The 13,749-nt window shown below is 30.2% G+C and overlaps 1 protein-coding gene across 2 annotated transcripts in view; it reads left to right on the forward strand.

Moving 5' to 3' along the window:
* LOC107439611 (pneumococcal serine-rich repeat protein) overlaps positions 1–12,195 on the forward strand; it is a 92,486-nt gene extending 80,291 nt beyond the window's left edge. For both annotated transcript variants that reach the window (XM_016052272.4, XM_016052280.3), the window contains 3 exons: positions 1,936–2,281; positions 3,198–3,557; positions 9,260–12,195. In XM_016052272.4, the coding sequence (XP_015907758.2) occupies positions 1,936–2,281; positions 3,198–3,557; positions 9,260–10,131 (1,578 nt within the window). In that variant the 3' untranslated portion in view covers positions 10,132–12,195. The remainder of the gene's footprint in view (positions 1–1,935; positions 2,282–3,197; positions 3,558–9,259) is intronic.
* Positions 12,196–13,749: the final 1,554 nt, after the last annotated feature.

Here is a 13,749-nt window from a genome sequence, read left to right on the forward strand (position 1 = left end):
TTTGTTAAAAACAATGCTAGTTAATTAACAAAACTAATCTTTTTTTTTTTATTGAAATGTTAATTAAGGTGTCCACTTACATATTCGGTTACTAATTTTTATTTGTTTAAACAAAATTACTTTGTTACAATATAATATTCTAATACCAAAAAAAGTACTTGCGTGGCGTGAAAATATCTTTTGTGATGTAACTCTTTCAAAAGTACATAAAAATGGTTGCCATCAGGGGTGTACATGTAGATTTATTAAATACACCTTGTGCGCCACCTAGGAACCAAATCTAGAACCCGACACTCGAAATTTTTGCTTTGTTACAATCGTACCCTGTTACAATTGACCCCACTCTCCCCTACTGACTTAGACATTTAGCTCAAACAGCAAATTTATAATAATTGGTTTTAGCTACGGATATTATTATGAATGTACCAACGATAGTTGCTTTGTTAGATCAGAATATTAGAGCAAATATTTTATTTCATTAAATATTAATTTATTAAATTAAATTATTTATATATCTTATGTCTCAACTAAATTCATTGGGAAATATTTTTACTTTCCATAAAATTATAAATTAATGATGAGAACTAAGTAAGGGGAATATCTCTCTTATCTAATTGTGAATCTGTAACAGAAACCTAAACTATACAATCATACTATTATACAGTATGTTAAACACATACTTAACGCAATCACATAAGAAGGGCCTGAGCTAAGAATTTCAAATTACTAACCTGCAAATTAACCAAATATCAGAAGTGTTCGCCAAATTTCGAAAGCCATAGCCTAAGACAAATTTTTGTGATAAATTTTTTCCCCGTAGAAATCTTAAAGTCAAAATACAAATTTACTGTTTATTGAGCAATGAGAATTCAAATCAAGAGTCATTTTACAGTTGAGGAGTTAATGAACAAGAATGGGTGTGAAAATCAAAAATATACATGTTATATCGTCATTGAAGAAAAAAAACAAGAATAGGTTGGGATTAATTTTTGATATGCTTCCTACACTAGAGCAGTAATCTAAAGATAAACCTGAAGGTACATACAATATTTTTTTTCTTCAGATTTTGACTATCTTTTAAATTAATATATTTCTTTTTAAATAAAACTTGTCATTCTTTAAGTCTTTTATTTTTCAATACAAGAATTTTTACTGTCTCGCTTTTTTTTTCACTTTCGAGATAGTAATCATTGAGAGGAATAAAGGACCGCTGTAGAAGATAAGTTATATGAATAATTTGATTCTATTTTATTTTATTGATTTTTATACTACTCTGAGATTGAGTGAAATTTGGGGGGGGGGTAGTAAACACATTCATTACCAGCCAAGAGCAGGTGGTTATAGTATATTTATCATTGAAAAGTAATAAAAGATAAACCGCTTTAGTTTTTAAATTTTACAGTAAGTTTATTTTAATAAACAATATGTTATAATCGTGAGTGCACATATTTTCTGGAAAAATAAATCACTTTGTAATATGTATCTAGCTAACACTTAATCTGCTTCATTGACTCAAACTGTGGGAAAAACTTTCGTCGCGTGATTTCGCATGATCCGGCACCACACGTGCTTATCTGTAAAAAAAAAACAAATTATGCTCACATAATCTTTCTTGTTATTTACAATTCTAATTAGTTATGCTACATATCTAAGGGAAATTACTGCAATCAAATAAAAATACAAAATTTGCTCAGAAAAATTCATATTGATGTAATTTTCAGGATCTAGGGGAATATATATTTTTCTTTTCAGAGGAAAAGCCGTACGCCATTACTTTCGCCAAAAAACAATATGTTTCGCCGAATTTACACTTTTATCGCATTTGACGCGATGGCAAATGCTTAGCGCGGGCCCTGCATAAGAGTTGCACCAACTCTGTAAATATAAATGTTTTGAGATTTGTGTACTCTTCTTCATTCGTGAAATTCTTTTTAGATACCAAACAGTGATCCAGAATCTATAGCATATGCTGGTTCCAACTCCATTGACAGTGGTTACAAGAGCTTGTGTGCTACACCTGAAGTATCAGACAGTCTTAGTGCTCCCGAAGTGCGAAGGAGTGGTTCTGATGTCAGTGCGTCCGACTCTTCAACAACATCCGGTAGGCCCCGAAGTTTGGACGGACAGGATGGAAAGTCTACGAAAATCAAAATGGGAACTAGATCAATTGCTGGTAAATTCAAAATGATTGATAGATCATCCAGGCAACCTCACACTACTTCACACATGAATGACGTCACATTGGATCATCTTATGTATCTGAGACAATCGCTCAGGAAAGGTAAAGATTGCATTTGAAGTAATTAAAAGTTGAAAACTCATTAATCACTACCAAATGAATATTTAAGTTAGTTTGGGATCTAGGTGATATATGTATATAGGCATCATGGGATATAGGCATCGGAGTTAGTTCTTGAAGAAAGGTGGTATTTTGTTCTTGAAAATTCATTCTTTACTCATGAAAACTTGGATCGAATTAGTTTTTTTACGTCTATACGTTTGGTCTTCTATGCGTCGTTAACGCACGTTGTCAGAAGTTTATAGGATTATACTGGAGGGCCCTCGATACTTAAACCTCCCTTTTCAAAAGAATGGGCTACAAAAGTCAAAAATATGCATAAAAAACGTGTTAATATTTATTTCAAGAATGCTTAATAAGGAAAGAAATCGTAAACATTATTCAAAATAAACATTCAACAGAGTCTAAAAGTTATTGATCTGCATACTGCTAGAAATTTGGAACCAGTTCCACCATAATAGCCTTTAAATTGCTGCAATCTTAAAATAGTGCTAAAGTTAAATCAAATATTCTAATTTTGAAACTTGATTGCATGATACTATAGTTCAACTTGTACGGAACAGGGTTCAATTTAATACCTTATTAAAATTGTAGCAAATTTTTACCGTTCAAGACTCTAAAATTATGATTCAACGCCGAACCAATTTTTTTTAAAAAATGTTTTAGAAAAACTTTATATTTCCTGGCTGTGATGCATACGATATTTCTATATTTTGTTTACTATCTATATTTTGTTTACCGTTATTTTTAGGCTATCAACATGAACAATCATCAGAAACTTTTCAATGAACCGTTATTTAAATATATTTCAAAAACCTTTCGATTTTTGTTAACAAAATAGAATTCAAACATCAACCTTTGACATATGAGTTATTTCAATCTTCTATGTTATTTGCAGACCGAGGCGATTCACAGCGATCTCCGAGCGATTCGTCAGCAACGAGTACGACATTCCGGGATAGCGGCGGCGATCTATCACCTCGGACTATGACAGATGAGGAGTGGAAGGATCGTCCTTTTCGGAGAGCAATTAGTTCATCTTCAGAGTCCACGTTCACGGGAGGCAGGAGCTCCAGGAGCAGTTCTCGAGGCGAGGCAGAGATTGATCAAGAAGGAGGTGGTGAGAGTTCCTCTGATTTCTTGCTTAGTGGTGTGGAGTATTATGACTTGGAGAGTATTCAGGAATTTCCACCTAGCAATAATTATGTCACGATGCTCGAAGAGAAGACAAGGTGCGCGAGATTTCAGCTTGTAACGGGTAAGTTCTTTTCGTTGTAAATTTTCTCGAACGATTTTTTTTTTCCTCAATTCTTTTATTCGTGAAAAACACATTATATTGCAGCCCTTAAAGCCCTTTTTTTATTTCTCATTCTTTCATTTATGAAACTCATATCATACTGCAGCTTTTAAAGCCAGTCTTTTTTTCTCTTTCATTCCTTTAATTACGAAATACACATTACTTTCCATCTTTTTCGTCACTCTTTTATTCCAAAAAAAATCAGATTAATGGAATTTTTAATGCTTTTTTTGCATTTTTTTGCTCAAAAAAAAATATTACCTCGGGATCTAAAACCTTTTTTTTTTTCGTTCTACATGACCTTTGATGTAAATGTTTAATTGCCAGTTATACGACAAATTTTAATTTTTGATAAAAATTGTGAAAAAAATCTTTACAAAAATTAAATATTTTAAATGCTTTGGGTCAATATGATAAACATTTTATATTCAAGCAAGCATGTCTAGTTGAGTTATTGTTTTGTCGCCAAATACGTAACTTTAAGGCCAAAGCAGTGTAATAAAAGTATAATTTCACAAAAGATGAAATAAGTAAATCAAAGCAAAAACAAAACTTCGATCGTCGTGATGGAGATATCTGCTATTCCTGAAAATAGAACTATTTGGATAACCGATTTAAAAAGAGAAGAGAGAGTGATAGCCAAATATTGGTCAGATCGTTCTTGCATAGTTGAATACTAATCAAAAATTAATACGAAGAATAAAGCTTATTTACAGATTTTATCAGAACTTGATGCATTCTGTAAACGATGGAACAAAACAGATTCAAGCTCTACTACATTGTCGCCAAATAACAGTTCAAAATCTACTACATCATCGAAAATCGATAGTTCAAGCTCTCAAAGTCTGCCAGAGAAAACAAGATTTGGAAAAATTATAAAACTACCCAACAGACTTAAAAATTCGAAGTACGATGTACTGATAGGTTGAGAGAAGTATTAATATTGTTAGAATATTCATAACCAAAAGTTTTTAAAACGTAGAATGTAGCAGTGCTGGAAAACAAACAAATAAATTACCACCATTTGCAACTAAAGACAAGGATTCTGTGGGAAAATTGAAAAATTTCCCCCGGAAAGTTTTCTGGAATCAATAAATGTTAGTGATAATTTATTTCAAGCCATGTATGTTGTACTATTTCGTCTAAATTGCTGAAGAAAGGCCATCATTGCAATTTAATAACGAAAAGTGGTATTTTCGTAAGTAGTTTTGCACTTTTGCAAATCTTGTTTTCTTTGGTTCACTTCGAGAGCTTGAACTATCCATTTTCGATGATGCAGCGGTCACATTGGCAATGATTGAGCTTGAACTGTTATCCGACCACAACATAGTAGAGCTGTAGTCTTTGCTGTTTGACTTGATTCAGGTTCTGGTAAAATCTGTAACTGAGTTTTATTTCTTCTTATTAATCCTTAATCAGAATCGACTTTGCATAAATGATGTGTACAATGTTGGACTATCACTCTCCTCTCTCTTTTTAGATAGGTTATCCAAGCAGCCCCTCACATTATTTTCTAGCAATGTAAATAAGATATAATAAAATTTAAGGCATTTTTAAACATTTTTCTATTTAAAGTTTATTCACAGTTAGAGATTTCCCTGAAAAAAATTGGTTAAATATTAATTTGTTTCAATTTTATTTTACCATATTCAAACGAAACAGTCAACTAACCATAAATGAGATGGTAATCAAATTGTTAAAGGTGAGAAAAACCGTTTATTAACTACTTTTACTTAATACGGTAAAACAACCAGAATTTTATCACTCCAACTAAGCCCACCTAATAAAGTCACTTAGTTCCTTGCAACTGCTTACATATTATAGCCGAGAGGGCTAATCTGTCACTCTCATGTCCGACAGAACTGGGGTTCAAATCGCAGGGTTGACACCACAATATTTCCTCCAATCCGGAACAACAGAAAGAGTTTCTAGTGCCCTGCTCTCTCCAATGCCTATTTCCCAACGAAAAGTTTAACTCCTATGTCCAGTTAAATTTCTTTTTAAAGATTTTTAAACCATGCTAATTGTAAATGTTTAAAAAAAACGCTTAGTTTCGAATTCATGGTTTTATAACCATTCTAGTAGTAAACGCTTTCAAAACCGTTAAGGTAAAAAATGTTCTTTACCTTGAACTTTACTGTTAATCGGATGGAAAGACTGCTGCCTGCTACTTTATCATAATTTCAGAATGAAAATTCCAACAGTGTGTCAAAAAAAAATCGGACCACCCTGAATAACTTTTGATCTAATGATTGGATTTTCACGTTTAAGACACAATCTTAATGGCTCGGTGGGATAATATACTGATTAATAATTTCAGATGATATTTTAAGTTAAGAAATCAAACAAAAACGGGATGAACATACCTTTTTCTCGACTGATTCGGATTTCTAACCCCCCAAAAGTAGGAGGCATCCGCAATTTGGGCTAAATGTACCCAATAGTTAGGTCAGAAGATCACTCCAAAGCTTGGACCCCTCAATGTTAATTTTACTTTTTGCGTATTTCGTCATATCTCGAAATTTTTTTTAAGCGGATTGAAAGCTTTTTCCACATAATTGTAAAATTAATTTATCCAAAGATAATTAATTCCCTGCAAGAAAATAACTCTTAATAAATATTTATTATTCTTTATTTAATTTAATATTTTGTCGAAAAATTTTCAAATCGAAAGGCATGCAATTTTTTTAGATCATTTTAAAGAAGATAATTTTAGATGGCAAAATACAAAGTTTGAGCGAAATCGGTCGAATATTTCTTACGAAATCGAATTTTTAAAGTACAACGTTTTTGAAATTCCATTTCTCAAAAACTATTCTATCGATTTCACTCAAATTTTGTACTTTGCCTTATAAAATTATATTCCTTAAAATGATGTAAGTATTGCATACTTTACAATTCAAAACTTTTTTGACTAATATCAAATAAAAAAAATAATAAAAGTTATTTTTTGCATAGAATTATCTTTGGATAAATAAATTTTATACCTATACTTTATAACTTTGGACCGCTCTCCTGTCCAAACTATTGGGATCATATTTCCCAGATTGCAACTACAACCTATATTTTGGGGGTCCGAATCCGTCGGGAAAAAAAAGGTAAGTTTCTTTCAGAGAAAATACGTTTTTGTGTCTGATTTCGTAACTTAAAATATCATCTGCACTAACTAATTATCATATTTGAGATCACCCCTTCGAATCATTAAGAATGAGACCCAGAACGCGATGATCCTATCATTCGATCAAAAGTTATTCTAGGTGGGTTTTTTTATTTTGTGCACTATTCATCACAGTTTTTATTTTTTAAACTTTGGCCAATTCAGGAGGAGGAGGGGGGGAAGAGCAACTAAATTTATCAAGCGAACTGTTCCTACCTGTCGGTTCTAACGTAGCGGGCCCATTGCTTCAGTTCCTACATTTTCATTAAAATCGAGTCAGGCAGTTTAAGTAGATTTTTAATTTTTGAAAAGTTTTTAATTATTGAAAAAAAATTTAGAAATAATTGTGAAGAATACCTTTTAATTAAAGTTTTATATCACGTAAATTCTTTTCAAAAACTTATAAAAAAATACTAAAAAAAATACTAAGTACTTAAAATCAAAATTGATGACTTATCTTTAGATGACTATTCGAACTAAGAGTTTCAACTATGCAACGTAATGACGGCAAGGAATAACAAAGCCATAATGACTTCAGATGGCATTCATCTGTAAAATTGTTTGAGATTAAAAAAGCTTCAAAAAAGGTTTCTTGTTTGTAGCTAACATTAAAAACGATATGAATTTAGAGAAAAAAGAAAACGAATGTTTTGTTTCATTAGAAAGAAAAGCTTTCTAAAAGTAATATATAACTCTTTGCGGGCTGTCAATTCTCATAAATTTCGCAGAAGATTTTATTTTTCTACTTAATGTGGTAGTAAAACTTTTGCTTTTCAATTTTATTCTTGCATTTAAAATTTTATTAAGAATGATTTTAACTACAACTACAATTAAATAACTACAATTAACTCTGGCTAAATATAGAAATGCATTTGTTTGTTATTGATCTTTCAATTTACATCTTCTCACTAGCATTTTGAAAAATCATTTTTAAAAAGAGCAAAAGTTGTCAGATATGCTCTTTAATTGAATGTTTATAGAAAGCTTATTAGCGTTAAAAGTAATTGGAAGTAAAAATAATAAGAATGGCTACCTGATTTTATAATGATCAGAGGCTTTAGCATATACAAATTTGAATAATATCATAAGCTTTAATATTTAAAATATTATTGAATTTGAATGACGAAGATAAATTGCAATCTTAATGGTTATTTTCATTCTCTGACTGCTGACCAAGATTGTAGTAATTTATTTTTCTCATTTGAGATATTGTGATGAAAATACTTTAGAAGTTTCTTTTTTTCATTCCGTTTGCTATTATGCCAATGTTTCTGCATCAAAAAAATTTTTTAATTAAAATTTTATAACGTTCATTAAAAAATAAAAAGAGAATGTGGAATGAAAGCAGATTCCTATCCAAACAAGAAAAGCAAGCGGATATCCGAAACTGTTTGGTCATCTANAAAAAAAAAAAAAAAAAAAAAAAAAAAAAAAAAAAAAAAAAAAATGGAAATTATGCTGCCTGGCAAATTGCCAAATATCTCAGCTTCCTTTTTTTAAACGTAACATTTTCTCAGATTTTCGATTATTTTTAGTAACTTGAACTAAAAAAAAAAACTTACATAAACTTAAAAAAAAATTTAAAAAACATACTTGATTTTAGAAAAATATTAAAACAGAGTTTGGATTTATGCTTTTTATAAGATTTAATATGTTACATAGTTACTTTTTTAAACTTATTTGAGTCTGGATAGAATTTTCTCCTTGCTTCCAATAAGATGTATTTCATCCATCCCAAACAATTGTCAATACTGGTTGTAAAAGTTATTAATACTTATTGTAGCTCTAAATTTGGTTAAGGAATGCTTTTAAATTTGTACAAACCTTAATCTGCAGTTTAAATAAACCCAAAGCACATTTCAGCTTTATTGAAAATTAATAATAGATAACACAAATTTTAAAAAAATTAATTAAAATTTACAAAAATGTTTTGTATGGAAAACGCAGCGTTAAAAATGTATCAATAAATACATTGTAATGTTATTATTTCATTGCACTTGTACATTTCTTTACTGAAAGGCTTCCCACAAAATTTTTAGATTAAAAAAAAAATGCACTTATTTTTGTTTGTTTTCAATCTGGAAAACAAGAAATTTTTCACCCCCCATACTTTTTATGCTATTTTCACTTTAAATTTCTTCTTGCATCTAGACTTCATTTTACGATCGCTTCTCCCGTGGGAAGTAAAATTCTTACAACAGAATTGCGAGACATACTGTTTATCAGGGCGTAAACTTTTTTAAAACTATTTTATCGTTTAATCTCACTGGAACAAAGCCCAATACCTTCTCAATACTTATAACACCTGATAATATAATTGAAAAAATATTTTAGCACAAATTTAACAGTTCATTTCAAAAGTTTTTTCTTTGTAACATCTATTCGTGAATTGCAATAGTAAACAGTATTGATTTAATGGATGCCTATAGATTCTACGCTTATAAATGGATATTATAAATTTCGTGTTTTATATTATGGTAATTGACATTTCTCTTGTTTATTTTAGCACCTAAATGTGCAGAGCCACTCAGTGAGAGGCAACTTAGTTCCTTGTACAGAAAGCGGAGTGAATCCACGCAATCTGTGGACGGTGATCATTCCAGAACTCCACAACAACCTATGTATGGTGTAACGGGTCACGCCCCTCGGACTTTTCGAAATGCTGCCAAGCTTGTGCAACGACACCATCGGCAACATCATGCCACGGACTCTAAACTAACAGAGGCAGCGATTCGTGTTCTGGAGATGATCGAAGACTTCAGGATGGAAGAAGCTATGACACGCTCTGGAAGAATTATTCCGTACCAGGCGACAGGCGAACCACACTCGTCTCAACTAATGTCTGGTTCATCTGGTGCTACAGGCAACTACCCGTCCACAGCCGTTCCACACCAATCGTTCCTACCCAGGTACCAAAAAGCTCCTGGTTTCAGATCAGGTGGCAGACCTGCATCAACGGGATCGCTTCTGGAACAAGATATCGATGCTCGAAGTGTTGCATCAGCATCGTCTTATGCAGCATCGGCAGAGCATCACGTTTATGAGGAGATAATGTATGATTTGGTTTGTGAAAGGGCTGCTGCAAGCAGAGAAAGGGGTATACCTCCTCCCATACCACCTGAGAGGGAGAGGATGGCACGCAGTCGCATGTTACCCGTTCCTCCTCATGCATCATCTTCGCATCACCCCCAAGTTTATGGACAGGTTGCTGTAGACCCTAGACGAGTAATGCTTAGGAGTCACAAACACCGAAGTAGTAATCTTTATTCAATGTTATCCAATGCACACGGGCGAAGTAATGTGGACAGGTTTCTAGAAATGGAATGGCATCTTGCCCAAGAGAGGAGGGATAATCTTCCTCCGGACTTTCCTGTTTGATGTTTCACAGAATGTAGTTTAAATATGGCTCGGCCAAAGTTAATTTTGTGCAAATAATTAAGTCAAATGATGAAATATACTTGTTGAATAGAGAAAAGAAAGTTTATATCCATCCTGAATGGTATGTGTGCACTTATTGGACTCGAGTGGTGTCAAGTTGTATGCCAACTTGTGTGTATTTTAAATGTAAAGTAAGTTGATTGTAAAAAACTGTAGCACAACATGCTCATAACAAAAACAATTAGTGTACTAAATTTATTAGAACTAACACTGGTGATACATTACATTTATAAATGCTATTTATAAACATATACAAATTATTCCTTGATTTTTAATGTTTTTTTTTCATCACATTTTTTATGCTTTAAATTGTAAATTGAAATTTCGTTAAATTGTATTTTAAAAACTAAGCACTATATTTTATAATTTATTGTAAGGAAAAACATTTAAAAAAATACAAATTATAAATTGGCATGCTACAGAAAAAAATTCAATTAACACATGAACAAAAGATCTAGTATTTTAAGATGTTGAAAATATGTAAATATACTTAGCATCAAGGGTTCAGTCAACCATAAACTGATTTATAGAATTAATATTTAAAACTGATTTTATGATCCTTGGCAACATTAAAAAATTAATATTTTTGAAAAATAAAACTATTCTATGTAAAGCAATTTATTTTAGATTGTTAATAATTACATAAAAATCATATTAGTGATTATATATTGTATTGATACAACGTAAGAAAAATGATTAGTTATTTTAAACAAAGTTGTTTAATAAAAGATAATTAAATTTGTTTAATGAAGCTTAGGAGTTATTTTTAATTTCAATTCTTTTTTCCGCCTTAAAATTGATAAAAACGTAAATTGATAGCATTAAAATACAAAAATAAAATTATTTAATACATTTTCTTTATTTGGAATGTCAATGATTTGCAATAAATCGTGTACAATAAATCAATTGCGTATTCATAAATAATGTGATTCAGATTGATTTTATGTCGAGCATTTTGAAAAATTCGAAAATCTATTTATACTTTCATTAATTACCATGTAGCTAAAAATATGTCAACTGTTGATCAAATATCAATCCAAAAAAAACATTTGTTTTTAATTTTTTTTAACAAAAAATATCTCAATACTTAATAATTTTAGTATTTATTTTATCCACAGATATTTTGCTCTTTATAATAAGAATCTTTAGACAAATACACACATTCTGTGTTAAACCATTATTCGATGAAATTTTCCACAAAATGCTAAAAAGCAGCATATTTTTTTAAAGTATTAAAATCATCTTCCTCTTTAAATAGTCTTTATTAAAACCTCATTCAAATTCCGTTACAATTTCTTTCTTATTCATCATCTTCATTAAACTTTAATTTTACAATGATCAACTAAAAAAAATTTAGTTTAAAACCTATTCATATTCGTTTCACAATAAGAGAACATTACTTTTTAGAGAATATTAAATCAACGTCGTATCTTCCATTGATGTTTTTATATCATTGTTAGATGTTAATGGATAATCAAAAGAGAAGATAATCAGTATTCATGTTGAAAATGTAGAGTATTATTAAGTGTTACGTAGTTTAAGTGTGAATTTACATAACTGAAAGTAATTATCTACCTGGAAGTTAAATAGGTAGATCATTCAGAAGAAAATTTTCAATCGATGTAATATTAGAATAAAAGGGATAATGAGATTCTAGAAAATTAATCAATAAATCGCATGAAGTCTTATTTAAGTCTCACAAATACAAAATTTTTTGTGGCGCTTGTTCAATTAATTGTCCTTCAAAAATGATGGCTTACTAATTCAGAAAAGTGGCAAGTCATAAGGCGAGGAAAATAATTCGAGATCTGTTCATTGAATCTTGATAATAATTTGAGAATATTGAAACATGTAATGCGATGTAGAAAAGTATCATAAAAAATTAACATCAAAAGATATTAAATTTAATGGAAATTACATTTCATCAGCTACTGGGACTTGTTGGCATAATACTAGTTGACAACAGCTTTAGGAATTTATTATTATTTCCAATAGTTACAAAAATGACAAACTTATACAAACAACGAACTACAGAAAACATAATAAAAAAGTTAATGCCTCATCTGCAAGCACTAGTACATACTAGTACAAGTGTATTTGGTATTCCATTATCACTAGCTTTAATGTAAATAATCATTATTCATTTAATCATTGAAAAAGTTATTGCTAATTGCTTTTTCACTCTTTTTAAAGCACTGGCGTAACATTATCTCTTAATTAAGTTAAAATTTCTTTCTCAAGATTTATCATTTATTTCAAATTTGAAGAATTAATAGCGGTATCATAATTCTATACACGGTGCTTAGACATTAGTGTGAGTGTTAATTTCATTGACTAATAATATCAACATATGCATTTTCAATGTTGTCTTATGTGTGTAATAACTTTATCCTAGTGTTACCCAAAAAAACATCTCATAAAAGATGCATTTTAAAAAGCTAAATGAGCTTAGTCGCACATTTCAATAATTTTGCTAACGACTTTTTCCTCATTGCTTAGACATAAAACTATCAAAATAATTTTCAACTTCAACAATTTTTGTTTTAAATTCAATAATACGTAATGTTTTTTATACTCGGTACATTCTCTTATCAAAATATGCTGAAAGCTAAAGTAAATTTTTTGATCAACATGATATTGTGCTGAAAATCATTTAATATAACGTATTTTATAAAACAAAAACATTAAAAACAAAGACAATATCTTTTCTAAGTTTGTCTTCACACCGACAAAACAGTTGTGAAAATTCAATGTCGTGAACAATTGCGTATGTTCGCTTTTACATACGTAAGTATGCAATGAGCTTGATAAAATTTCCTGGGTTATTTATAATATAATTTAAACTATTTCGTTATTCTTGCTATTTACTTTTTATTCGACAATAAAGTTGAACAGCTTCATTTTTGGTGCTAGCATATATGTTATATAATTCTAGTTAGTGATTTATTAAAAATATGACGTCGTCAATATATGTTCTATTATGCAAAGTGTTGCGTTACCTGTACCCTTTATATATAATTTTATATTTCTCATCAAAAATGAAGTCAGAAAAATATACACATTATAAGTCAGAAGTTAATATTTAAGAAGAAAAAAAACGAGTGAGGTGAGTTTAAAAAAAATGGAGAGTCTCTTTGATTATGACAAAAAATTTAAAGCAAGTGAAAAACACTTATTCGAAACATCATTTCAGCAATCCAACTGGTTTTGAAGCTTTTTGTCCCTCCTTTGTAATGGATTTTTCCGACAAATTTTAATTACGTCATTCCCTTGCTTAAATATTAATTTGCATTCTTATTGTGTACACTTTTTTGACAATGAGTCTAAAAATGAAGGTTTGTAATTATGGTATACCCTGCATGCAAGTAAATTGCTTTTCACAAAATATTTTTCTGTTCTCAACCTGCGAACATTTGAGATAAAATTATTTTTGAAAATTACGATGTTTCATGTCATTAATTACATGCTATAATATCAAAATATGTTTGTATGTTTGAATTTTTAAACTTTCGAGTAGAAGCTTGTCAAATGTAAAATAATTATAATAACCACACAAAA

This window comes from Parasteatoda tepidariorum, chromosome 3 (assembly GCF_043381705.1).
Source record: "Parasteatoda tepidariorum isolate YZ-2023 chromosome 3, CAS_Ptep_4.0, whole genome shotgun sequence".
Lineage (NCBI taxonomy): Eukaryota > Metazoa > Arthropoda > Arachnida > Araneae > Theridiidae > Parasteatoda > Parasteatoda tepidariorum.